The sequence below is a fragment of the Rhinatrema bivittatum genome, chromosome 5 (assembly GCF_901001135.1).
Source record: "Rhinatrema bivittatum chromosome 5, aRhiBiv1.1, whole genome shotgun sequence".
Lineage (NCBI taxonomy): Eukaryota > Metazoa > Chordata > Amphibia > Gymnophiona > Rhinatrematidae > Rhinatrema > Rhinatrema bivittatum.
In genome coordinates this window covers 8478758-8505459 of record NC_042619.1, presented here as the reverse complement: position 1 = coordinate 8505459, position 26702 = coordinate 8478758, and the positions used below count along the sequence as shown (strand labels likewise).

Sequence of the window (26702 nt, the reverse complement as noted above, 5' to 3'; positions counted from 1 at the left end):
AGAGGAAAGGCCTCAGTCCCACTTAGGGTCGAAAATGCAAGAAACTTTATTGGCATCACCAATGTGTTCCAGCGCTAGCAAGGTCTGTGTCTAGGGAAACCCCGGATGAGTCAGACTGGCCCTGCCCGGTAAAAGGCAGTGCCGAAGAGAAATAACGCGGAGCACGCGCTGCTTAGTGTTCTCTCCGCTCAGCTTACCCGGTCTGCCTGGGGAATCTTGGATTCTCTCTCTCGGCTTTGGGAAACATCAGCTCTGATCTATTTGTGTTTTGCACAGCACAGGAGGAACTGCATGTGTCTTTCTATTTCTTCATTGCACCTGGAGTTGGGCTTCTCGGGCTTTACAGCTCAGTCTTAGTTTGCACTTTTCTGTTTCAAATTTGGGGGTTAGATATTTGCTGAGGCTCTGTCTGTGTTCTGCATGTGCGATGGAGGCGAGGGACTCGACAAGCCGCTGATTTCTCTGCAGAGATCTGCAGGAGCCCAGCTTGTTCTGTTTTCCATTTCGCATTTCTCAGTACCAGTTGTGTCCGTGCTGTGGGGCTTGTTAATATTCCTGCAAGAGAATAAAACGGCAGCAGTTACGCCCCTAAACAGAAGGCGTGGAGTTAAAATGCACAGAGCAGCAGTTACCCCCTGTTACAAGCGGTACTGCAACTTCTTAGAAAATTATATAGTGAACACAAAGAGTTGGTGAAACAATTTCTGTTCTTTATTTTACGAACTTGCAAGTACGGGTGTCATAAGCAGGCACGCCCACAAAGCAAAAACAACTTACCATTGTACATTCGCTTATCCTTTTACTCCTCCCCATCTCAAGATACTCAGCCTATCCAATGCCTTCATTTCAGTGTTACCTCTTCTTCAGGCATTCTCTCATGCATCTCAAACTTTTCTTTTTCCTTCTTTTGCTTAACCAACATATTCTAATGCCAGGTTTCAACTTTCAGTTTTAACATATTGTTTCTGTGTCTTTTTCATATCTGCCTACCTGCTGTTCTTAAATGGCTATTTTTCTTGTTAGTTTTAATGCTATGAGAAAGTCTTATTTCTCTTGTTAGTTTTGTTCAGCTATGAGAATCTCTTTGCTAGAATCAGTTGCAGGGAGGATTGTGGGAGGAGATACATCCTTACACATTCCTTTCCTTGTTTGTAACTATATGTGCCAGCCTTAGCACAGTGTATTATGCTGTGTAGGTAGTGTTTCTCAGCAAGAAGGGGGGTTGGTTAGGTTTTAGCAACTCGGCCTGCTACAGCTAGAGATTTCTAAACATTTTAATATAATAAAGGAATACAATTCTACTTCTATATTGTATATACCATCTGTAATAGCAACACTAGTGAGCCCTAGCTCATACCCCCTTAACAGAAGGCATGAGGGTAACATGTACAGAGTGGCACCTAACTTGCAGGGCAGACTGGATGGACTATTTGGTCTTTATCCGCTATCATTTACTATGTTACTGGTCCTTTTTTTGATAGTTAAAGTTATTACTGTTTGGCTTCTGGAAATTAATGCTGGTATCCCATGGTTAACATTCATATGTGTCAATTTTGCATAGTTTGAAATAGGAGTTATGCTAATAATCAAACCTTTCTTCCATCTATTTATTATTTATTAAAATCTTTTACATAGTTAGCATATTAATGACTGCAGATACAGACCAGATGGTCCATCCTGTCTGCCGAGCCATTTGCTTATGGTAGTAACTGCTGCTCTGTACAGTTACCCCTATGCATTCAGTTAAGTTGGTAACTGCTGCTCCGTGCAGGTTACCCCCATGCGTTCTGTTAAGGAAGTGACTACCGCTCTGCAGAAATGTTACACCATCCCTTTCTTTATGCCTTTAGGGATCAGTAGTGCTTGTCACATGCTCTTTTAAATGTTGTCTTCGCCACCTCTTCTGGGAGAGCATTCCAGGCACCCACCACCCTCTCCGTGAAGAAATGTTTCCTGATATAGGTTCTAAGTCTTCCCCCCTGGAGTTTCTACTGTTTCCTTTCCTGCAGAAAGGGTTTGAAGTTTGTATCCATCTTAGAGAAACCGGCTGTGCCAACCACATCCAGGCACTGTTAACCCTCTCTGGTACTCCTCCCTAATTGTATTTCCAAAACAGATGGCCAGAAAGATATTCAATTGTTGGAGTTTCTCCAAGGATGGGAGTGAAAAGATCCATGGAACTTGAGGAATAAATAGGGATATTATCTTGATGAAAACAAAAAACCCACATGCAGGAAACCCCCCTGGTTCTTCTCAGGTTAATGGCTTCATGTGGATTTGTTTTGCACATAGCATGTCAGGAATGCCCCTAATCAAACTCAGGATGTGTTGGATACTATCTCATCTCAAATGTATTGCTAGTGTTCTTATTACTTATCATAGAAAGCTTCCACCTGGATCTCATAGGCAAAACTGCAGCTACTCCAAAACTCCACTGCTTGTCTACTTTCTGGTACAAAGTTTTGCAATGATCCACTCCTTGTGAGCCAACATAAGAACATGCTATACTGGGTCAGACGAAGGGTCCATCAAGCCCAGCATCCTGTATTAAAATTAGCATACTCCTGGTCTTCTTAGCAGTTTTTGACACCATATATTATACTATCCTCATCCGCCCAGTGACCTAGCCTCTTGGGCCCAGTCCTATCATGATTCTAATCCTTCCTCCCTGACCTAACTTAGACTATTTCCCTTGAAAAAGTGTTTTTCCATCCACATCCTTTCATCTGCAGGGTCTATTTAACATCTGTGTGCCCCCCACTGGGCAGGCTACTCAGAGAATTCAAAATTCCTTACCACACATATGGAGACAATATCCAACAGCTATGTCCTCTAGGCCAGGGGTGGGCAATTCCAGTCCTCGAGGGCTGGAAACCATTCCGATTTTCAAGATATCCCTAATATTTTATGTATATTCATTAACAATATCCTGAAAACCGAATGGGTTTGCAGCCCTAGGACCAGAATTGCTCACCCCTACTCTAGGCTTTGATCTGTACCTAATAGTCTCCAACCTGAAAATATGCCTTAAAATTATCTCTGACTGGCTACATCACAACAAACTGAAACTTAACCCTCAAAAAACAGAAGTACAATGGACTGGAAAAACTGACTTCAGCCGTATGTACTCAAAAATAATCCTGGAAGGCACTTCAGCCATCAAGTCTGTAATCTAGGCTTCATCCTAGACTACAAGCTTAGCACTGAAGTCCAAATGCAATCAGGAACAATATAAGTTTTCTTCCAACTGCGCCCTTTTTACACCTTTGCAACAGTGATTCAGGCTTCTGTAATCTCCCAACTACTGTAGTGACGCAAAGGTATGCGTCGACCTGGATCTCTGGTGGAGGGTTGGTGACGCAATAACCGCGCGACTGCCCGGACCCCGCGGGTTGGTGACGCAAGAGGCGCGCGACGTACGGAATCCCGCGGGTTGGTGACGCAAGAGGCGCGCGACGTACGGAATCTCGCGGTTTGGTGACGCAAGAGGCGCGCGACGGTCCTCCGCAGAGAGGCGACGGGAGCCGCCATGAGCAGCAGCAACAGCAGTAGCGCGGAGCCGCAGAACCCGGCACCCGCGCCTCCCATGTCGGTGCCGGCCTCCGGCGCGGAGAACAAGCCCAGCCCGGCGGGGGCCCCGGCCTCCGCCATCCCCGGCACCCCCAGCGGTGGAGCGGCCGGGGCTGGGAGCGGAACCCCGGCGGCGGGTCTTCCGTCTGGCAGAGAAGTGGGAGACCGGAGAGCTAGCGGTGAGAGCGCGGCTCCCTTTATTCCAATAAGCTGTAGGTTTAAGTTAGATAAGAGATTTCCGCTTCGGACGTGGCGGCGCCTCTTGGGGGTGCAGCATTCTACCTTGATCACAGGTATCGCGGCCTGCACAGCCTTCGCTACCGGCGTGATCTCTGCTTCCTCTAACGAAAGGTTGCTTTGCATTGCATTGCGTTTTCTAAGCCGCGGAGATCAGAGTGCGACTTTCATACAGACCGTGGGCGCGAAGCTGGCAGTACCTGTCCTGGATGTGTTGCTGCTGCTGCTCCACATCTTCTACCTAATATAAGCCTTTATCATCATCCTTACAAGTTTTTGGGTTTAACAATAGTTAAATATAGTAGACGGACTCCCACTGAAAGTCCACGTGTGGGAGTGCGGCTCTTGTAAGCATGGCACTGCCCGCTCTCTCCCCCATCCTCCCTGCCGAATGTGCATACAGCTGATTGGCAGCACCCATGAATCTAAAACGCTTAATATGCAACTTTGAAAATAACACTGCTCAAATCTTGCAAAACACAAGAAGGTACCTTGCTTACTTTCTGCTGAGGAATGAGGTCACAGATGGATTAACAGGGTATACTTATAAGGTATTCTTTGTATACATTGTGTCTTGGTGCAATGTTATTACAGTTACACAAAACTATTTTATTTAATTTAGTTTGGACAATCAAGAGGCCTGCATAGTGCTAACAATTAGATTTGTGGACTTTACTTGATGAAAAATAAAATATCAAGTTCCCTGTATGTACTTGGATCAGTCCAGACTCCTTGGTTTATTCATCCCTGCCAGCAGATGGAGACAGAGAAAAGCCTCGCTGACGCTGCTTGAAAGTCCTGGTGCCACCTGCTGTAGCTCAGTATTTCTTTGTCTCCAGCACATGGCTGGGGCATGAACCTGTAGTCTTTTTCTTTACCCTTCCTTTTAGGTTTTTTCTCTTTTTCGGTGAGCCTTCCTTCCAGGGGTCTAGTTTATTTGATGAAAAGTAAAAAATACCAGGTTTCAGATGAGACTGCAGCATAAGGAAACTAGAAAGCACTTTAATTCTCCTCCTACTATTTCTTAAATTTTCTATAGCGCTACACAGCACACACAGTACTGTACAAACAAACAGAAAAGAGAGTCCCTGCTCATACAGTTTACAATCTAATAAGACAAACATACAGGACAAGACACTTGGGGTATTTCATAAAGCAAGACAATGGTTAAAAAGAAAAGAAAGTTAGTTTAGACTAAAAGCAGACAATCAGGCCTAAAATTTAAAAGCGGTTTTAAAAAGGTGGGTGTTTAGATGGGATTTAAATATGGCAAGAGAGGGAGCATGACACACCAGTTCAGGAAGACTGTTCCAAGCACACGGTGCAGCCAGGTGGAAAGCCCGGAGTCTAGAATTGGCAAACTCTTACAGCCAAGTAATAATTATAACCAGCAGGAAAACTGCAGCGGTGTAGGCAGCTTTCTGATTGGTGAAAAGAGTCTTCAGTTGTTTTCTGGTTGGTTCACAACATTTCTCACCACATTAGAAAGTGGTCCGAAGGGACTTGAGTGCCAAGAAGTTATTGTACTGGGAGGAGGAGACCTGGATGTCATATATGGGATAGTGATAGCATGGGAGGTTCACACAAGCAGCTGTACATGGGGATGTGCTGCAAGAGCAGAGAAACCAGTATGGGTTTACAGTATATGATTGTATAGGACACTGCATTAAGGGATGAAGGAGAGGAGGAGTTGAATCTTTGACCCTTTAAAGGAATGTTTTTCTGTGTTTCTTAAGCTCCTGTTTGTGCCACGGCAGCTGCTATCCCTATCGAAGGATCCATGTCCAATGGGGTCTATGCTTCCCCCAGCGTGGCAAATGGAGATGTGAAACCCGTCATCTCCACAACACCCCTGGTGGATTTTCTGATGCAGCTGGAAGATTATACACCCACGGTAAGCATTTTTTTAGGCAGGGATGGAACAGTCAATGAACATAAGAAATTGTCATACTGGGTCAGACATAGGTCCATCAAACCCAGCATCCTGTTTCCAACAGTGGCCAATCCAAGTCACAAGTGCCTAGCAGGATCTCAGAGGGTAGTTAGATTCTATGTTGCTTATCCAAAGGATAAGTAGTGCATTTCTACAAATTTAGGGATGTCATAATGCCTCTGTATCGCTCCATGGTGAAACTGCATCTTGAATACTGTGTACAGTTCTGGTGAAGAAGGTTATAGCTGCTTTGGAGAAAGTGCAGAGAAGGGCGACCAAAATGATAAGGGGCATGGAATGTTTGTCCTATGAGGAAAGGCTAAAGAAGTTATGGCTGTTCAGATTGGAGAAGAGATGAACGGGGGATATTACAGAAGTCTACAAAATCATGAAAGGACTTGAACAAGTTAATGTAAATCAGTTATTTCTCTCAGATAATAGAAGAACCAGAGGGCACTCTGGTTCTTCTATTATCTGGTTAAAACAAATTGAAGAAAATTCTTTTTCACTCAGCACCTAGTTAAGCTCTGGAATTCATTGCCAGAGGATATGATTACAGCAGTTAGTGTACCTGGGTTTAAAAAAGGTTTGGATAAGTTCCTAGAGGATAAATCCATAAACTGCTATGACGGTAATTAATAAGCAATAGTAGCCTGTGATCTGTCTAATGTTTGGGTGACTGCCAGGTACTTGTGACTTGGATTCACCACTGTTGGAAACAGGATACTGGGCTTGATTGACCCTTAGTCTGACCCAGTATGGCATTTCTTAGTTAAGTCTACTTACTTAATAAGTGATTTGTCTAAACCTTTTTTAAACCCAGCTATGCTAACTACCTTAACTACATCCTCTGGCAGTGAATTTGAGAGCCTAATTGTACATTGAGTGAAAAATAATTTTCTCTGATTTGTTTTAAATGTGCTACTTGCTAACTTCATGGAGTGCCCCTAGTCCTTGTATTATCTGAAAGAGTAAGCAACTGTTCCTTGTTTACCTCTTCTAGTCCTCTCATTTTATAGACCTCTAACATATTACCCCTCGGCCGTCTCTTCTTCAAGCCAAACAGCCCTAACCTCTTTAGTCTTTCCTCATAAGGGATTTGTTCCATTTCCCTTATCTGTATCTTCTCCAGTGCAACTATATCTTTTTTGAGATGTGGCAACCTAAATTGCACACAGCACTCAAGGTGTGGTCTCACCCTGCAGTGATACAAAGGTATTCTGACATTCTCCATTTTATTCATTATTCATTCCTTTCCTAATGGGAGAGGAAGGAAAGGGTTCAGATTTTAGGAGGATGGTCCTTGGGATGCCAGGGGGCAGGGAATTGTCAAGTGGAGTTTATTACAGTGAATTATTGGTGATCATAATGGGACATGTTTGTCCATGTCACAAAGGAGTCTTTTTTTAATGGAGAAATAAGGATTGCAAAATTCATTGTTAGGATATGCAATATTATAAATCCAAATCAAGCCAAAACTTTTTTTTTTTTGCAAAATTTAAATTTCTTAGCATCCAGTCAGATGAACCCTGAACAAGTGGGTTATGTCCACCAGCAGATGGAGACAGAGCAAACTGAGGTCACAGAATATATACCCCTGCAGTGACATCAGCCTGCAAGTATTCCCTGTCTCCAGCAGATGGAAGGTGGATTCACTTGTTTGTGCAGTCTGCAAGCGAGCCACTATTCCCATGGAAGGAAATGGGGCCTTGAAGGATGCTCATGATATAAGGATTGAGACTATCCTTAAGCAAGCATTTGATGCAGTGGCAGTGACCTTGCAGATTGCTTCTTGTTGTTCCCTGGTGGCTCATTGTTGTTTGCATCTCTCCCAGGAGGTCGATGATTCTGGGGTGAAGTCCAAGGCAGTTATGGAGCCAGCTGCTGCATTTTTGACAGACGCGGGCGGTGATTTTGTTCGCTTTACAGCTTCCATAGTAGCTGCCAGGGGAACTACCTGGAGGAAGAACTTAAAGGATGGGAGAAAGAGAGAGATGTGGATCAGCAGTGGACCAATCTAAAAGGAGCAATCACCAAGGCAACTGCTCTATATGTTAGAAATGTAAAGAAAAGCAAAAGAAAACTGAAACCTATCTGGTTCTCAAAGGAGGTGGCTGACAAAATTAAAGCTAAAAGAACAGCATTCAAGAAATATAAAGGATCCCAAAGGGAGGAGCACAAAGAAGAATATTTGTATCAACTGAGGGAGACAAAGAAATTAATCAAGCTGGCAAAGAGTCAAGCAGAAGAGAGGATTGCCAAGGAGATAAAAAATGGTGACAAAACATTTTTCAGATACATCAGCGAAAAGAGAAAGGTCCAAAGTGGTATAGTGAAATTGAAAGGTGGTAATGATCAATGTGTGGAGAGAGACGAAGAAATGGCAGAAATATTAAACGAATACTTCAGCTCTGTGTTCACTAAAGAAGACCCTGGAGAAGGACCATCTCTAAACAACAAGAAACTGGAGGGAAGGGGAATAGATGAAAATCCTTTTACAGTAGAAAATGTGTGGGAAGAACTAAAGAACCTGAAAGTGGACAAAGCCATGGGCCTGATGGGATTCATCCAAGGATATTGAGGGAGCTCAGAGATGTTCTGGCGGGTCCGCTGTGTGACCTGTTCAATAGATCCCTAGAAACGGGAGTGGTGCCGAGTGATTGGAGAAGAGCGGTGGTGGTCCCGCTTCACAAGAGTGGGAACAGGGAGGAGGCAGGCAACTACAGACCGGTTAGCCTCACTTCGGTGGTGGGAAAAGTAATGGAGTCACTGCTGAAAGAGAGAATAGTGGACTATCTACAGTCTGGAGAATTGATGGACCAGAGGCAGCATGGATTCACCAGGGGAAGATCCTGTCAGACAAATTTGATTGACTTTTTTGACTGGGTAACCAAGGAATTGGATCAAGGAAGAGCACTAGATGTCATCTACTTGGATTTCAGCAAAGCTTTTGATACGGTTCCGCACAGGAGACTGGTGAATAAAACGAGAAGCTTGGGAGTAAGTGCCGAGGTGGTGACCTGGATTGCAATTTGGTTGACGGACAGAAGACAATGTGTGATGGTAAATGGAGCCTTCTCTGAAGAGAGAGCGGTGTTAAGTGGTGTACCGCAAGGATCGGTGTTGGGACCGGTCCTGTTCAATATCTTTGTGAGCGACATTGCGGACGGGATAGAAGGTAAGGTTTGTCTTTTTGCGGATGACACTAAGATCTGCAACAGAGTGGACACGCCGGAAGGAGTGGAGAGAATGAGACGGGATCTAAGGAAACTGGAAGAGTGGTCGAAGATATGGCAGCTGAGATTCAATGCCAAGAAGTGCAAAGTCATGCATATGGGGAGTGGAAATCCGAATGAACTGTACTCGATGGGGGGGGAAAGGCTGATGTGCACGGAGCAGAAGAGGGACCTTGGGGTGATAGTGTCTAATGATGTGAAGACAGCGAAACAATGCGACAAGGCGATAGCAAAAGCCAGAAGAATGCTGGGCTGCATAGAGAGAGGAATATCGAGTAAGAAAAGGGAAGTGATTATTCCCTTGTACAGGTCCTTGGTGAGGCCTCACCTGGAGTACTGTGTTCAGTTCTGGAGACCGTATCTACAAAAAGACAAAGACAAGATGGAAGCGGTACAGAGAAGGGCGACCAGGAAGGTGGAGGATCTTCATCGGATGACGTACGAGGAGAGATTGAAGAATCTAAATATGTATACCCTGGAGGAAAGGAGGAGCAGAGGTGATATGATACAGACTTTCAGATACTTGAAAGGTTTTAATGATCCAAAAACAACGACAAACCTCTTCCGTAGGAAAATAATCAGCAGAACCAGGGGTCACGATTTGAGGCTCCAGGGAGGAAGATTCAGAACCAATGTCAGGAAGTATTTCTTCACGGAGAGGGTGGTGGATGCCTGGAATGCCCTTCCGGAGGAAGTGGTGAAGACCAGAACTGTGAAAGACTTCAAAGGGGCGTGGGATAAACACTGCGGATCCATAAAGTCAAGAGGCCGCCAATGAAGAGTGGGTGACTCGCCAGAATGATGGCTATTGACACAATACCCTTATTAAATAAACATACACATGCTTACTGTGACTCCTACATCGCTCTAAGCTTCAACAGCAAGAGGTAATGGAAAAAAGGATTTGCACTCACAAAGAGGGGAGTAGCTGGCTTGTTACGGCGGTTACTACCCCAAACCAAATATGCCTGATACTTCACTTTCAATGCATATACAGCATAGCTCTCTGCTTCAATGACAGGGGAGAAGAATAACTGATACTTCACACATCCAGCAGAGCTCTCTGCTACAACGGCAAGGGAGAAGAAAAAGGGTTCGCACTCAAAAAGCGGGGAGTAGCTGGCTTGTTATGGCGGTTACTACCCCAAACCAAATGTGCCTGATACTTCACTTTCCATGCATATCCAGCATGGTTCTCTGCTTCATCGGCATGGGAGAAAGACTGATACATCACGCATTTCCAGCATAGCTCTCTGCTTCAACGGCAGGGGAAAAAAACAAAACCAAAAAACTGATGCCTCACGCATATCCTGCATAGCTTCAACGACAGGGGTGAAGAAAAAAAGGGTTCGCACTCAAAAAGCGGGGAATAGCTGGCTTGTTATGGCGGTTACTACCCCAAACCAAATGTGCCTGATACTTCACTTTCAATGCATATCCAGCATGGCTCTCTGCTTCAACGGCATGGGAGAAGAAAAAAAAACCAACAAGGGCTGTACAACATAGTCTAGGTAAAACAAATAAGCATGGGTGTAGCTTGCTTATCGCGGCGGTTACTGCCCCTACTACCCCTAACTAATCAAGCTAGATATTTCACTTGGATGCAGCTCCATCACTGCTCTCTACATTAATGGTGGGGGTGGAAGGGGACTAGAACAAGGAGCTAAGAGAAACAGATAAGAATGAGAGAAAAAATGTGTGAGGCTTGCTGGGCAGACTGGATGGGCCATTCGGTCTTCTTCTGCCGTCATTTCTATGTTTCTATGCCAGGCGTCAGTTATGGCTGAGAAATTGGTCGGCCCATGCAACTTCCAAGGCTAACCTTACCCAATTTCCCTTTAAAGGCTCGCTATTATTTAGGAGCAAGTTGGAAAAACTGGGCAGTAAGGGGGCTGAATCTCCGGTTCCTCGTTTGGCAGAGGATAAGAAGCAGACACCACGCTCTTTTAACATGAGAGGTCGTACTAGAGGATCCAGACGTTTTCGTCCGTATAGGGGACCGACCCTTCAGAGAACTCAACCTTTTGGTAGGTCTCAGTCCTTTCATTCCCGACAGCCAAGAAGGGGCATGGGCTCGGGTAGTGGAACCTCCTGACCCCCCAGTGAAGGTTTGCTGCCCCTCCCCGCCCTCGGGAACAGGAGATGGGTGCGCCTCTTCTATCAGAGGTGGGTCGAGATCACATTGGATCGCTGGGTCCCGGAAGCCGTAAGAAAAGAATATGCGCTGAAGTTTCACAGTATCCTCGGGACGCGTTCATGGTGTCTCCCTGCCACTCACCACAGGCAGTGGAAACTGGGCTGTTGTTCTAATGCCCATGTCTCGAGAAAATAAGGGTCGATACTCCATCTATTTCATTCTGCCTAAGAAGGACGGCTCTTTGTCCCATGGAAAGACTGCGCTTGGTAATATTGGCCGTGCAGTCGGTGTTTCTGACCTCCTTGGATCTGTCCGAGGCGTCCCTTCATATTCCCATCCGACTAGAGCATCAACGCTTTCTATGGCTTGCAGTTCTGGGTCGCCTTCAGTTTCTGGCCCTGCCCTTTGTCTGGCCACCGCCCCAAGGACCTTTTCCAAGGTAATGGTGGCAGAATTGAGAAAAGATGGGATCCTCGTACATCCATATTTGGATGACTGGTTAATTGTAGCTAAGTCATGGAAAGAGAGCTACAGAGTGACCCGCAAGGAGATCTCCCTGTTGCAGGAGCTCACCTGGGTGGTGAATCTGGCCAAGAGCAGTCTTCAGCCTGCTCAGTCGTTGGAATATCTCGGAGTTGGGTTCAACATGAGGCAGGGCAAGGTTTTTCTGCTGTAAGCGCATTCAGAAGTTGGTGACACAGCTCCTTCTGTTATTGAGCTCTCTGCGCCCGACCGTATGATCCTACCTGCAAGTACTTGGCTTAATGGCGGTGACCCTGGAAGAGGTCCCACGGGCGAGGGCACATATGTGTCCTCTTCAGTGCTCCCCACTGTCCCGGTGGAACCCACAGTCTCGGGAGTATTCAATTCGGCAGCTCCTGCCAATGGAAGTCTCCTCCCAGCTGTAGTGGTGGCAGCAGGTGGATCATATACTGAAGGATATTTCCCTAGTACCATCAGACTGGCTGGTACTGACAACAGATGCGAGCCTCCATGGTTGGGGAACTCACTCAGGAGTTGATGGTGCAAGGACACTGGAATACAGAAGAGTCTCTGGAACATCAATTGACTGGAAGCCAAGGTGGTCCGGTTGGCGTGTTTGCAGTTCAGCACAGACTGCAGGGTCGGTCAGTCTGGATAATGTTAGACAATACAATGACCATGGCTTACATGGCAGGAAAGAACAAAGAGTCAACAAGTGTCGCAGGAAATAGATCAACTTATGGAATGGGCCGAAGTGCATCTCCAGATGATCTCGGCCTCACACATCGCAGGAAAAGACAACGTAAGAGCAGATTTTCTCAGCCGAGAAAGTCTGGATCCAGGAGAATGGGCGCTATCAAATGAGGCATTTCAGCTGATTCTGGATCACTGGGGTCCCCTGTTCCTAGACCTCTTGGCGACTTCTCACAATGCGAAAGTTCTGCAATTCTTCAGTCACAGAAGAGATCCAAAGTCATTGGGAATCTATGCCCTAGTGCAGGAGTGGCCGAAGCACAGTTTGGTGTACACCTTTCCTCCATGGCCCATGTTGGGCAGATTAGTCCAAAGGATCGAGCACCACAGAGGGATGGCACTGGTGGTTGCTCCTGATTGGCCCGGGAGGCTGTGGTATGCAGATTTGCGGCAGCTCCTGGGGGATTCTCCCCTTCGTCTGGCACACAGGAACCTGCTAGATCAGGGTCCAGTTCTTCATGAAGATCAGACTCGATGTTGTCTTATGATAGGCTCTTGAGAGGGCTCGATTGCTGAAACATGGGTACTCAGTGGCAGTGATTTCCACTTTGCTTAGAGCTAGAAAGTTCTCCACTTCTTTGGCCTATGTGTGAGTTTGGTGAGTCGTTGAGGCCTGGTGTGAGGATCGATGAATTCTTCCTCATTCGACCAAGATCCCGCTCATTTTGGAATTTTTGCAGGATGGCTTGAATAAAGGTTTGGCCCTTAGTTCCTTAAAGGTACAAGCAGCAGCTCTTGCCTGTTTCAGTGGTCAGGTGAATGGTGGTTCCTTGTCGGCTCATCCTGATGTGGCCCGTTTCCTGAAAGGAGTGAAACATCTTCATCCTCCCTTGCGGTTTCCAGCACCCTTATGGAGTCTAAATTTGGTCTTGGATTTCTTAGCGGGTCCTACGTTTAGCCTGACCTTGCGGTTACTGACCTTGAAAACAGTGGGTCTTACGGCAATGTGTTCTGCGCAGAGGGTTTCCGAGCTGCAGGCCTGGTCTTGCCGGGATCCCTTCCTCCGCGTGACTGCAGGGGGCGATACAGCTCCGTACTGTTCCTTCTTTTTTAGCGAAGATGGTCACTGAGTTTCGGTTGAACCGGTCCATCTCCCTGCCATCTCTGGCCAGAGAAAGAGAGGTAGGGGGAATATGGTCTGTCAAGAGACATCTCTTCCGATATCTGGAGGTCACTGAGCCTTTGCGGAAGTCGGATCGCCTGTTTGTTCTTCATGGCGGTACAAACAAGGAGAGCTAGCCTCGTGGGCTACAATAGCTCGCTGGATTAAGGAGGTAGTCACGGTCAATACGTTGATGCTGGGAAGCCGTTACCTAGTCAGGTTAGGGCTCATTCCTCTAGGACTCAGGCAGTGTCATGGGCGGAGTTAGATTGTTGACTCCGTTGACATTTGCCAACCTGCGATGTTGTCTTCGTTAGAAACGTTTTCCAGGTATTATCATCTGGGTGTGCAGGCCCGGGAGGACACGGCCTTTCCACGTGCGGCTTGACTGGACCGCGGGCAGCCTCCCGCCCTATTCGGGAGAAGCTTGGATACATCCCACTGGTCCTGGATTCATCTGACTGGACGCTAAGAAATGAGAAATTACTACTTACCTGATAATTTCCTTTTCTTTAGGACAGTCAGATGAATCCAACTTCCCTCCCTTGGCTGCCAAATGTTTCTAGTATGGTGGTCCTGTGTGACTACTTGTTACAGGGATTACTGGCAAGCGTTAGGCCAGTCCATAGACTTTTCTTCCTATATTCTTATCTGAGCTGGGTTTTGCCTGTTGACCGAGCATTGAAATGGTTATCTGTTTTTAATTGTTCTTTTCTAGTTCGTCCAGAGTTGCTTTTGAAGGAAATACTGGCGGGCTGATGTCACTGCAGAGGTAAATATATATATACTGTGACGTCACTTTGCATCTGCTGGGGGTGGGTGCATAACCCACTTGTTCTGGATTCATCAGACTGTCCTAAAAGAAAAGGAAATTACCAGGTAAGTAATAATTTCTCATTTGCAAGCTGCTTATTGTGAAGGTGATGGAAACAAACAATATCTGAATTTTAAAAACTATGAGATAAACACAGGGGATTTCTGAGGGAGTGATGGGAATTGTAAAGGTAAATTAGTTGGGTGGATGGGCAGACTGGATGACCCATAGGTCTTTTTCTGCTCTGATACCATTTCATAGTAATTTCATAGCAGGAAAGGGCCGAATGCTCCATCCAGTCTGCCCTGCAAGCTTCTTATGGTAGCTCCTGCCACACCGCGAACTTATCCCCAAGCATTACGATAACCCATAAAAGATTTCCCCAAATGTCTGCATATCTGTACCCCAGACGTCAGGGTCCAGTGTTGGTTGTCATCTGACTCCAATTATTTTCCACCTCCTCCTCCCCACTAAGGGAATCTCAGGATGAGAAAGCAGTGCTAGAGATGCTGCCCAAATAACAGGAGGGGCTTTAGTTCTCTGGGCTCCTGCCTGCAGGGTACACAGACTGCTCCTGGTACTAATTGTGCTTTCCTATACCTCGTACAGATTCCTGACGCTGTGACCGGCTATTACCTCAACCGAGCGGGCTTCGAGGCCTCCGACCCACGCATGTGAGTGACCCATGTGCTTTTCCTTTCCTGTGATTTCTGCTCCAGGCCTGCTGCATCTCCTAGCCCTGTGAGGTGTGGGGACAGAGAGAACTTGCTAAATTCATTTGGCAGCCACGGAGTGACTTGGAAGCCCATTCCCCGTCCTCTCCTCTGCTAGCAAACAGCTCAGGCTGCCTTCTCTCTCACTGCAGGCCTTACTTACCTTACAGCCGGGCCCTGTTTATCAGTTCTTCAACGTCTGTAATCAAAGCCTCCAGCTACAGATAAGGAATGGATTTCAAAAAGTCCCTTAATGTAATAGCAAAGGCTCACAGAGTGAAAAATATCCTTTAGTCTGTTAAATTACAGCCCTGAGACTACGGCAGAGCTGGAGAAGCTCCTTTCTCCCTGTGCATGTTTCAGAATTTGTTTTTTTGGTGGCTCCCAATAAAATTTATTGCACCTTGGAGGTGTTCCTTATTTACTCTTTTTGGCACAAGCTCTACTTCTAGACCATTTCTAATTTAAAGTCTCTATGGCAAGGAGTTACACACACACATAACTGCTTCAGTGCTGATTTGTGCCTTTTGTCTTTTATTGAAAGATTTTATTCTCAAAACTAAGACAATTTCTTTTTACAGAATAATTACAAGCACAGAGTGTTCTGTTCCATTAAGGAAGGAAATGCTGCATTGGGTCATGTGGGGGAACCTGGGTTCCATGTCTGGCTCGGGTCGGCCAAGGCTGGGATTGCAGGGCAGAGAGTCCCGGCCTTTGCACCAGGGGTGACAGATTTTTACTTCTGGAGGGAGCCCGAGGCTCTCACTGCGATGACAAAAGTAAAATAAGTCGGGAGGGTTTATAGCATGGGAGAGGCCTGCCCTTCCCCTCCAGCCCTGCTAAGTACTTGTGAATGAAGCCGGTGGCAGCAGATCCCAGCTGAGCTGGGGGAGACGGCAGGGACCAACGCCCCCCTCCAGAACTTAAGCAGGCGTAGCAGAGCTGCAGCAACGATGACCCTGCTGAAGCTGAGTCCCCAAGAGCAGCCACCTCGTGACGGAGCTCGTGCGGCAGGACTCAGACTGCTTCCTGCAGGGTGGAGCATTTATGACATCAGAACCGGTGTGGGCCAATCAGAAAGGAAGTCTGGGGGGAGGAGGTGATGTCATCTACAATTCTCTCCCCCCCCCCCCCCCCCCCCCCCCCCAGTATTCGGGTGAATTTATATTTTAAGGCTGATTTGAAAGTGACTCGTTTAGCTGAGTGGGGATTGGTGCTCGCGGTGTGTGCGGGGTTGAACCTATGCAGAGGGTATGGGATCTTATTTGCAGGAGGCCTTGTGGGACCTGCTCTGGGGTGAGCCCTGCTGCTGCCGCCACCTGCCCAGCAGCGGGGATGGTGCCGGCCGCCTCCTGTTATTCCTAACTGGGGTCTCTCGTTGGCAGAATTCGCCTGATTTCCCTGGCTGCCCAGAAGTTTATTTCAGACATCGCCAATGATGCCCTTCAGCACTGCAAGATGAAGGGCACGGCCTCCGGGAGCTCCCGCAATAAAAGCAAGGTGAGGGCCTCCTGCGGCCAGGGGGAGCTGGGGAGGGGGAGTGGATCTGCCACAATCTTGGCTTTCAGGTCAGGCAAACCGCAGGGCTCATCTGCTTAGAGTATCAGAGAGTGCGGACTAAACATTTTAGAAATGCATAAGTACGTATTCTCTTCTGAGTAAACATCACCTGCCTACGCCTGCACTCTCCTCCTGGTCTGTTTGCATTAAATTTGTACACACGTTCGCCATGTCCCCAAGACTTTATCCATCCACACACCTTCCTATGCTTTCTGCATCCATTTAATATCGCGCACACACACACGCTCCCGTCTCATTGTGCTGCTGCTCTGATGTGTAACTGACGTCCTGTATCTGCCTCAGTTTCCTGCTTCCCTCGTGTAGTGAACGATAATTATTCTTACACGTACACAGAAACAGGGACTAGGACACGATTTGCAGCTTATTGCCTGAGAATGTTTTCTTATTCCCGTTGATTTTAGATGGTTGGGTGTGTGGTTCACATGTTCTTAAGATTCATGTTAGTTTATCTGGTTAAGTATGCAGACTCTATGCATTTATGATCTGTTACTGTGTTGTGTTTAATGCGTGCGTTGTTAGTCTGTTTAGGTTGGTCATCTAGATTGGCCTTTTTTGGATTATTCTTTTGGAAGATTCTGTTTCTATGTTGAATTCGTTGCTTTGTTCTGTAGATTTTTATGTGCATTGGACGGTTCTTTGAGCCCTTGCCAGATAGGTAGTTAAGCAGTTTGATTAAATAGATAAATATGTGCATTATATGACGCTAAGAGAGAGTGCCTGGCATTTGAGCTGCATGGAGATAAGGATTTGCTGAGCATCACCCATGCACACACCGTTTTGCAGAGGAAGGGTCTTGCTATACGAGCACTGGGCTGAGTTTTCTCCTTCTAAATGCTGTTTTGCCTTGTTTACTGCCCCAGGACAAGAAGTACACGCTGACCATGGAGGACCTGACTCCGGCGCTGACAGAGTATGGCATCAACGTGAAGAAGCCTCATTATTTCACCTAGCTCCTGGCGCCAGGTCCACCTGTCAGGCCGTCGGCAGAGACGCTGCGGAGGATCCAGGATCGGCAGGCTCCCGTGCTTTGCAGCTTTCCTCCTGCTGATCAGATTCAGGGGGAGGGAGAGGAGTCGCTGAGGCTGAGGTCCCTGCCCTTCCTCCAGGACAGACCTACATCCCCCTCCTCTGTGATCTCCTAAATTTCAGGACTGTTGTGCAGATATAAGTCACGTGTGAGGTAACGGACTAGAACTGTGAACTTATACGGGGTGAAAGGAGACAAGGTTTGGACTCTAGAACCGGGAGAATAAAGGCCGTGGGAACGAGAGGCAGAGCGCGCAACTCTCCTGCTTTAAATGGGGTCTTTCTGTAAATAAACCTGGTTGTTTGTGAGCCTTTTGTAAGTCTGATGAGCTTAGGAACGGCCATGCCTGCTACAACCTGCCCGATCCTCACTTACTGCCGTTTCTGGTAGGGACGCTGAGGCCCCCAAGCTACTAAGGAAGTTATCCCCGAATTAGCCAGAAGACCTCGTCACCACAAGGCCACACAAATATATGGCAAATAAGGTCAAGTGCAGATTCCAAAACTAAGCAGAAATACACTATATAAGTATAGAAATGTTTCTTAAACGTTGTTGTATATTTTAACAATTGCTTCCTTTTTTTTTTTTTTTCTTAAAAACAGTTAAGTGAGGAGTCAGAAGCCCAATCATTCCAAAATTGTGTTCAGATTGTAAATGAAGCCTCTCATACTGTAATCATCCTCGGGAAAACAACTCCCCAAAAGCCAAGATTCACCTGCCAGCAGTTTTATAAGTGGGATTGCCTGCGAAACAGAAAATGCATTGAAAGCCCCGACCTCTTTAGCCTTCCCTCATAGTGGAGCTCCTCTGTGTACTTTTTTTTTTCTTTTTGAGAAGCGGTGACCAGAATCGCACGCAGGTCTCTAAATGCTTTCCCTGTACGTCCCCGGATCAGTCCAGATCATGGGTTGAGCCTCCTTTCCAGCAGGTGGAGACAGACAAAAACTGAAAGGGCTCGGTGTAGAGCACTCAGAGGTATTAGGACATCCTTTGTTTCATTCTTGATTCCTTTCCTAATATTCTGTTTGCTTTTTTAGGATTGTCACCGCATACTGGGGCTGATGTAATAAGACCCGGTGAAAAACAGGCGCTCGTTATGTGCGCGGGTTTTGATCACCACGCGCCGCTGAAGCTGCCGCTTCCACGGGATGTAAAAAACAAATTATGCAAATGACTTGCGCACAGAAATGCATAAACATACAGAAAAATGTGCGTACCTAAGCGTGGTACAGGGCCTATGTAATAAGCGGCTGCATCCTCGCTGAAAACCCGCGCCGATAATCTGTGCATAAAAGCGAGTGAAAGGGTCTCCCTATTAAGTGAAAGTGTGACCCTGGAAAGTATTTTTAATATTTCCAGTAACTGTGCTGCAGAAAGCATAGCAAATATTTTCATGGGCGCTAATTCACAACAATCTTGCCGCTCTTCTGGCCGTGTATCTGTCCGCCCAGGGAAGTGCCTTGGTCACCGTGAAAAGCGCTTTGCTACGCTGGCCACTCTGAAGTCGAGATAGGCGCTCATCAGGCCGCTCGTGCTCTTCTGTTTGTGGCAGAAAAGTCTGCACGATTGGGCGCTCAGAAAGGCACCTAGCTAATATACCTGTTTGGGCACTTAGTCCAGTTCTGGCCATAAACACATCTCCCTCTTCAGCAAAAGTATGTCACTGCAATTTATGTTTATGAACATGAATAACTGTGAGTTCATGACAAAAATGGCAATTTATGTTCAGGGATCATAATTCACACCGCAAGGCAGCTGTAATGGTGCTACAGTCATCTTCGCTTAAGGATTTTATGAAATTGGTTTAATTATGTTACTTTTCATAGTTTCCCTTATGTTTATTACTTTCTGTTTTATCTGATTTTATGGTGGTTTTAATTTGCAATTTTTGTTTTTACATTGTTAATTTTATTTAGTTAATTTTATCTGAGTTTATATTTATGTATGTATTTCTGTTCATCGCTCAGGCCTTCATTGTGTTGAGCAATTAAGAAATTTAATAAATGAAAATGTACATTCCCTGTACGTACCCAGATTAGTCCGGACTCCTGAGTTTTGCCTCCCCTCCAGCAGATGGTGGAGGTGCAAAGGCTGCAGTCGGACTGACAAAAAAAAACCCCAAAAACTCAGAAAACCTTTTCATCCGAAGAACAAAAGGAAAAAGGTCTTCTCCTTTTCTCATCACTGAGCCTCCCAGGGGCTTGCTTGATCCTGGCAGGGTCATCCCCTCCCCCCGGCTTCTGCGGTGGACGAGCAGGGGGTCGGTGGCCCTTCATTTGCTCTGTCCTTGGCCCATGTGCAGGGCTGAAACCTGGAGGTCCCAGTTCCCTCACCCTGCAGGACCTCGGGAGTCTCCGGCCATTCTTGAGGGAAGGACTTGTTTGGTAAAGTTTCTTAAAAAAAAAACAAAACAAAAGGAAAAAAACCCTTTTTTCGCAAAGCGCCGGCAGTTGCAGGGAAAGGCCGTGGGACGGCACTGTTCCCCAACATATCCGTGCAAACCGGCGTTCAACGATTGACTACTCCGGCGGGGCTCCCAAGTTCCCCGGGCCTGATCGCAATGCCGTGCGCCGCAGCTTGTACTGCGTGTGGGGACGCTCGCGCGTGCCTGTCCTGCGACGGACAGTGCTCCGAATGCCTCGCCGGTGGGGAGGGCCCTTCTGGGATTGCAGCAACGGGCAAGCCCCCCTGACGCCATGAGCCTGGGAGGGTTTCCCCTGCACAGAGCTCCGTCACTGATGCCTTCCCACTCAGCACGGGAATGGAGGCCATTTTGTCCTCCATCAGGTTTGCCGCACAGAGAAATTTCCCTCCTGCATTGTCGCCGGAGCCTGGGCCCTCCTGTGGGGGTCCAGTGGCAAGGGAGCCTCCTTTAGTGGACGAAGGGGATTTTTCAGAGTCTGATTCCTCTGCCTCTTCATTTTCTTCAGACTTTGTGCTACTTTTGCACAAACCTTACAAAGCTCGGAGGTCCCGGCAGTGCAGGGCTTCACAAGATGCGTCTGTTCCTCTGGCCAAGCGCCCTTTGGGGGCCACCAGAATCAGACGGGCTCCCAGACCCGTTGCCTGCCACAGATGACTCTCCTGAGGTTACCGGGGCGGATGCAGTCCCAGCACATGTTCCTTCGGGCCCAGGTCTGGCCTTGGGGGACCAGGACACAGATCTGGAGGAAATCGAAGGTCCCAGCAGTTAAAGGTGATGACTCTAAAGTGGTCAGACTGTTCCATAGGGAGGAATTGGCTCCCCTTCTCTCTGCTGTGTTGCAAGAGCTGGGTATTGAAATTCCGCAGGAGCCATCGGAATTGGGAGCAGTGGATCCAGACCTGCTGGGGTTCTTCAGGGAGTGGGATACTCTCGACACCGGCTTAAAGGTCAGCAGGGCCATGGATAAGTTGTACCCCCTTCCCGAGGACGCACTGGAGCTTCTGAAGATCCCAAAGGTGGATGCTGCGGTGTCTGCTGTTACTAAGAAGACAACCATCCCCGTGGCCGGAGCGACAGTTTGAAAGATTTTCAGGATAGGAAGCTGGAGGTGCACCTCAAGAAAATTTTTGAAGTGTCTTCCCAGGGCATTCGGGCTGCTATGTGCAGCAGTTTTATGCAGAGGGCGGGATTGCACTGGGTACGACAGCTACAGTCGGACATGTCCCTCTCTTAGTCGGACTCCCACTAAGCTGAGCGACTGGAGGCCATGGTGAAGTACAATGCCGATGCCCTCTATGATCTCATCCATACTTTCTGAAGAACTATGATGGCGGTTTCCGCCCAGCGCCACCTATGGTTGAGAAACTGGTCGACTGATGTCTCGTCCACGGCCCAGTTGGGATCCTTGCCTTTCAAAGGAAAGTTGTTGTTTGGTAAGGATTTGGAGGAGATGATCAAGTCTCTCCAGGAGAACAAGGTCCACAAGCTTCTGGAGGACAAGCCAAGGGCAAACAGCTCCCTGCCTTCTCGTTCCCGCTTCAGAACCTGTCGACAGTTTCGCCCGTCCAGGCTTTCAGGGCGATCTCAGTGACAGTCCTCGAGTAGGCAGTCTTCTTGGAACCAGTCATTTCGGTGATGCAGACCAGACATGGGATGCCCCTTCCCTTGGCGGAGGAGCCAAGTCCGTGCAATGAGGCAAGGCTGGCCCACTCCTCAGTTCCAGTGATCAGAGGATGGTTGACTCTTTTAAGAGGAGTGGGTCAAGATCATCTCGGATCAGTGGGTCCTAAATGTGATAAGTCAAGCTAAGCTTTAGAATTTGCTTGTCCATTAAGAGGTCAGTTCTTTGTCTCCCCCTGCTCTTATCAGGAAAAGAAGCTAGTGGTGCGGAAAACCATTGCTCGGCTATGCCAGCTTGGGGCTATCATACCCGTACCCCTATGCGAATGGGGTCTGGGTCGTTACTCCATTTATTTCGTGGTCCCCAAAAAGGAAGGCACATTCAGACCCATTCTCGATCTCAAGGTGAACGTCGCGCTTGAGGTTCCTCATTTTCGAATGGAGACCTTACGATCGGTTATCGCCTCGGTGTGCAAAGGAGAGTTCTTGGTGTCTCTGGATTTGACTGAAGCGTATTTGCACATCAGCATCCGACCTGACCATCAGAGATATCTCAGGTTCAGGATTTTGGGGGGACATTTCCAGTTCTGCGCCCTACCCTTTGGTCTGGCAACGGCACCCAGGACCTTCACCAAGGTTATGGTCATGGTGGCTGTGTTGCTCCAGAGGGACGGTGTCCTTGTTCATCCTTATCTGGATGACTGGTTGATCCGAGCAAAGTCGGAAAGCTACTCTCTCTCGGTTGGATAGTAAATCTGGTAAAGAGTCAGCTGGTTCCCTCCCAGACTTTGGAGTTCCTGGTGGTGCTTTTCAACACCAAGTTGGGAAAAGTTTTCCTCTCCGAAGATCAGGTTTCCAAATTACTACTCCAAGTGTGCAGCTTATTGCAGAAGCGGGTGCCCAAGGTCTAGCATTATTTGCAAGTACTTGGATCCATGGCTTCTACCCTGGGAGTTGGTTCTGTGGGCATTTGCACACATGCGGTCTCTACAGTCAGCTTTGCTGTCCCGGTGGGACCCACAATTGGAACTCTTCCAGCTCCCTCTACCCTTGCTGGAGTTCACTCACTCCAGTCTTGCCTGGTGGCTTCTACCGGACAAGCTACGGTGGGGTGTGGACCTGGAACTCCCGACTTGGACAGTCATCACCACAGATGCCAGTCTCTCCGGATGGGGAGTGGTATGTCTGAACCAGTCTGTGCAGGGCCAGTGGACAGCGGAGGAAGCCTCCTGGTCTATCATTTTGCTTGGAAACAAGAGCTGTGCATTTAGCCCTGGAAGAGCTTCTCCCCCCTAGTGAGGGGCCAGCCAGTGCGAGTCTTTTCGGACAATGCGACCACGGTAGCTTACATCAACTGGCAGGGGGATACCAAAAGCCAGGCAGTGGCTCAGGAAGCTCAAGAGTTGATCTCCAGGTGGAAAAGTACTTGGATCATATTGCGGCTTCTCACATAACGGGCTCAGACAACGTGCAAGCAGACTTTCTGAGCTGGCATCAGTTAGGACCCTGGAGAGTGGGAACTGGGGGAAGCGATAGAGCTCATCCTCTGAAAATGGGGCAGGCCGTGAGTGGATTTGATGGCGACTTTTCACAATGCCAAAGCCCCATGATTCTTCAGTCGGTAAAGAAAAAGAGGGGCAGAAGGAGTGGATGCATTAGTTCTGCCTTGGCTGACAGGAGTCCTTCTGTACGTCTTTCCCCCATGGCCCTTAGTAGGCAAGATTTTGCGTTGTATAGAAATCCACCCAGGCAAGGTGGTCTAGCCCCAGACTGGCCAAGGCAGCCATGATTCGCAGACTTGGTCAACCTGGCTGTGGATGGTCCATTATGGCTGGCTCATCTGTCCAATCTTGTGTGTCAAGGCCCTGTCTCTTTGGATCAGGCCTATTAATTTTGTTTAGCAGCTTGGCTTTTGAGAGGGAGCGTTTGAGGAATAAGGGTTATTCAGAAGGAGTTATCGTGACCCTCTTACAATCTAGGAAACCGTCCACCTCTCTAACTTACATGAGAATCTGGAAAGTATTTGACGTGTGATGTACGTAGCTCAAGGTAGACCCTCGGCGAGCTTCTGTGGTGGATATTTTGGCTTTCCTACAGGAGGGGTTGATCAAAGGTCTTTCCTATAACTCACTCAGGGTTCAAGTGGCGGCTTTAGGCTGTCTTCGGGGCAGAGTTGATGGATTTTCACTGGCAATTCATCCAGGTGCATTTTCTTAGGGGAGCCAAGCATTTGCGTTCTCCGATACGGAAATCTTATCCATCCTGGAACCTTAATGTGGTCCTTAAGGGCTTTTGTGCTGCTCCCTTTGAGCCCCTAAAGTGATCTTCCATAAAGGCCCTCACCTTAAGTGGTGTTTCTTGTCATGATTTGTTCAGCTCGTCGAATTTCTGAGCTTCAGGCCTTGTCATGTAGAGAGCCTTTTTTGAGGAGTTCGGATACGGGAGTCTCCCTGCATACGGCCCCGACCTTTTTACCAAAGGTGGTTTCCTCTTTCCACTTGAATCAATCAGTGGAACTTCCATCCTTCTCCACTTTGAATCCTCCTCCTCCTCAGCCAAGGGAATTGCGTCAGTTGGATGTGCGGCGTGCCTTATTATACTACCTGAAAGTTACAAATTATTTCCGCCTATCGGATCACCTTTTTGTGCTGTGGAGTGTGGCCAAAAAGGATCATAAGACTTTGTGAGCTACCATTGCGCGGTGGTTGAAGGAGGCTATTAGCTCTGCTTATATAGGTCAGGGGCATCTTGTCCTGGCTGGTCTCAGGGCACATTCCTCTCGGTCTCAGGCAATATTTTGGGCCGAATGTCAGCAAGTTTTGCTGTAAGAAATCTGTCGAGCAGCAACGTGGAAGTCATAGAAACATATAGAAACATAGAAATGACGGCAGAAGAAGACCAAACGGCCCATCCAGTCTGCCCAGCAAGCCTCACACATTTTTTCTCTCTACTTATCTGTTTCTCTTACCTCTTGGTTCTATTTCCCTTCCACCCCCACCATTAATGTAGAGAGCAGTGATGGAGCTGCATCCAAGTGAAATGTCTAGCTTGATTAGTTAGGGGTAGTAGGGGTAGTAACCGCCGCAATAAGCAAGCTACATCCATGCTTATTTGTTTTACCCAGACTATGTTATACAGCCCTTATTGGTTGTTTTTCTTTTCCCCTGCCGTTGAAGCAGAGAGCTATGCTGGAAATGCGTGATGTATCAGTCTTTCTCCCATGCCGTTGAAGCAGAGAGCCATGCTGGATATGCATCGAAAGTTGAAGCAGAGAGCCATGCTGGATATGCATCGAAAGTTGAAGCAGAGAGCCATGCTGGATATGCATCGAAAGTTGAAGCAGAGAGCCATGCTGGATATGCATCGAAAGTGAAGTATCAGGCACATTTGGTTTGGGGTAGTAACCGCCGTAACAAGCCAGCTACTCCCCACTTTGTGAGTGCGAACCCTTTTTTCTTCTCCCCTGCCGTTGAAGTAGAGAGCTCTGCTGGATGTGTGAAGTATCAGTTTTTCTTCAGCCCTGCTGTTGAAGCAGAGAACTATGCTGGATATGCATTGAAAGTGAAGTATCAGGCACATTTGGTTTGGGGTAGTAACCGCCGTAACAAGCCAGCTACTCCCCTCTTTGTGAGTGTAAATCCTTTTTTCCATATTTCCTCTTGCTGTTGAAGCTTAGAGTGATGTTGGAGTCACAGTAACCATGTATATGTTTATTGAATAAGGGTATTGTTTCCAGGCAGTAGCCATCATTCTGGCGAGTCCCCCACTCTTCATTGGCGGCCTCTTGAATTTATGGATCCACAGTGTTTATCCCACGCCCCTTTGAAGTCCTTCACAGTTCTGGTCTTCACCACTTCCTCTGGAAGGGCATTCCAGGCATCCACCACCCTCTCCATGAAGAAATACTTCCTGACATTGGTTCTGAATCTTCCTCCCTGGAGCTTCAAATCGTGACCCCTGGTTCTGCTGATTTTTTTCCTACGGAAAATGTTTGTCGTTGTCTTTGGATCATTAAAGCCTTTCAAGTATCTGAAAGTCTGTATCATATCACCTCTGCTCCTCCTTTCCTCCAGGGTGTACATATTTAGATTCTTCAATCTCTCCTCGTACGTCATCCGATGAAGATCCTCCACCTTCCTGGTCGCCCTTCTCTGTACCGCTTCCATCTTGTCCTTGTCTCTTTGTAGATACGGTCTCCAGAACTGAACACAGTACTCCAGGTGAGGCCTCACCAAGGACCTGTACAAGGGGATAATCACGTCCCTTTTCTTACTCGATATTCCTCTCTCAGTCATTGCACACTTTCACCAGACATTACCTTTTGGACATCCAGGCACCAGAGGCCATGGGATTTGGTGAAAGTGTAATGCGAGCAGTCCCCACCTGTCTTAGGGAAGCTTTGGTACATCCCAGGAGTCTGGACTGATCTGGGAACGTAGAGGGAAAGGAAAATTGGTTCTTATCTGCTAATTTTTGTTCCTGCAGTACCACGGCTCAGTCCAGAGTCCTGCCCAGTATGGGAGAGGGGAATTGGAGAGTGCACTCGATCTGTTTTTTAGTTCTAATTTCTCTGAAGAACGGCACAGGCTCTTTTGCGTCCTGCACAATTTTTTTGTGTGCGCATAGTTGGGATTTCCAGGTTTCTCTTTCACCCTGCTTGGTCGGGGTAGAGTACTTAATTCAACAGTTATTATTATTATTATGTTTTTTCACTTCTGCCTTGGGAACAGTTCAATACTGAGTGACTGCAAGTGGCACCTCGGGTTACGTAGCACTGTCTGTAAAACTTTCTCTGTCTCCATCTGCTGGAGGGGTGGCAAAACCCAGGAGTCTGGACTGATCAGTGGTGCTACAGGAACGAAAATTAGATGGTAAGAACCAATTTTCCGGTCTCCCATGCTGTCCTGTACAGCCAATGCTATACTTCCCATGCTTAACACTGCAGCCACTCGAGCAGCGCTGCTTTCCCAATCGCATACGTTCACTATTAAGTAAGCGCCTAGCTCAGCACCCGAGTGGCAATAGGAGCTGGGTGCTTTACTTGGTCATGAATGTATGCCATCGGGCGCCC

The 26702-nt window shown here is 47.4% G+C and overlaps 2 protein-coding genes across 2 annotated transcripts in view; one reads left to right on the top strand and one right to left on the bottom strand.

Annotated features, from left to right (window-relative positions):
* The window catches only part of NUP98 (nucleoporin 98), a 435464-nt gene that overhangs the window by 343249 nt on the left and 65513 nt on the right, over positions 1-26702 (bottom strand). The window lies entirely within an intron of this gene.
* Positions 3483-17894, top strand: LOC115091773 (transcription initiation factor TFIID subunit 10-like). The gene is made up of 5 exons (XM_029601979.1): positions 3483-3749; positions 5544-5701; positions 14875-14939; positions 16364-16478; positions 17420-17894. Exons 1-5 carry the CDS (start codon positions 3530-3532, stop codon positions 17507-17509), a joined length of 648 nt encoding a protein of 215 aa, XP_029457839.1. The 5' UTR covers positions 3483-3529; the 3' UTR covers positions 17510-17894.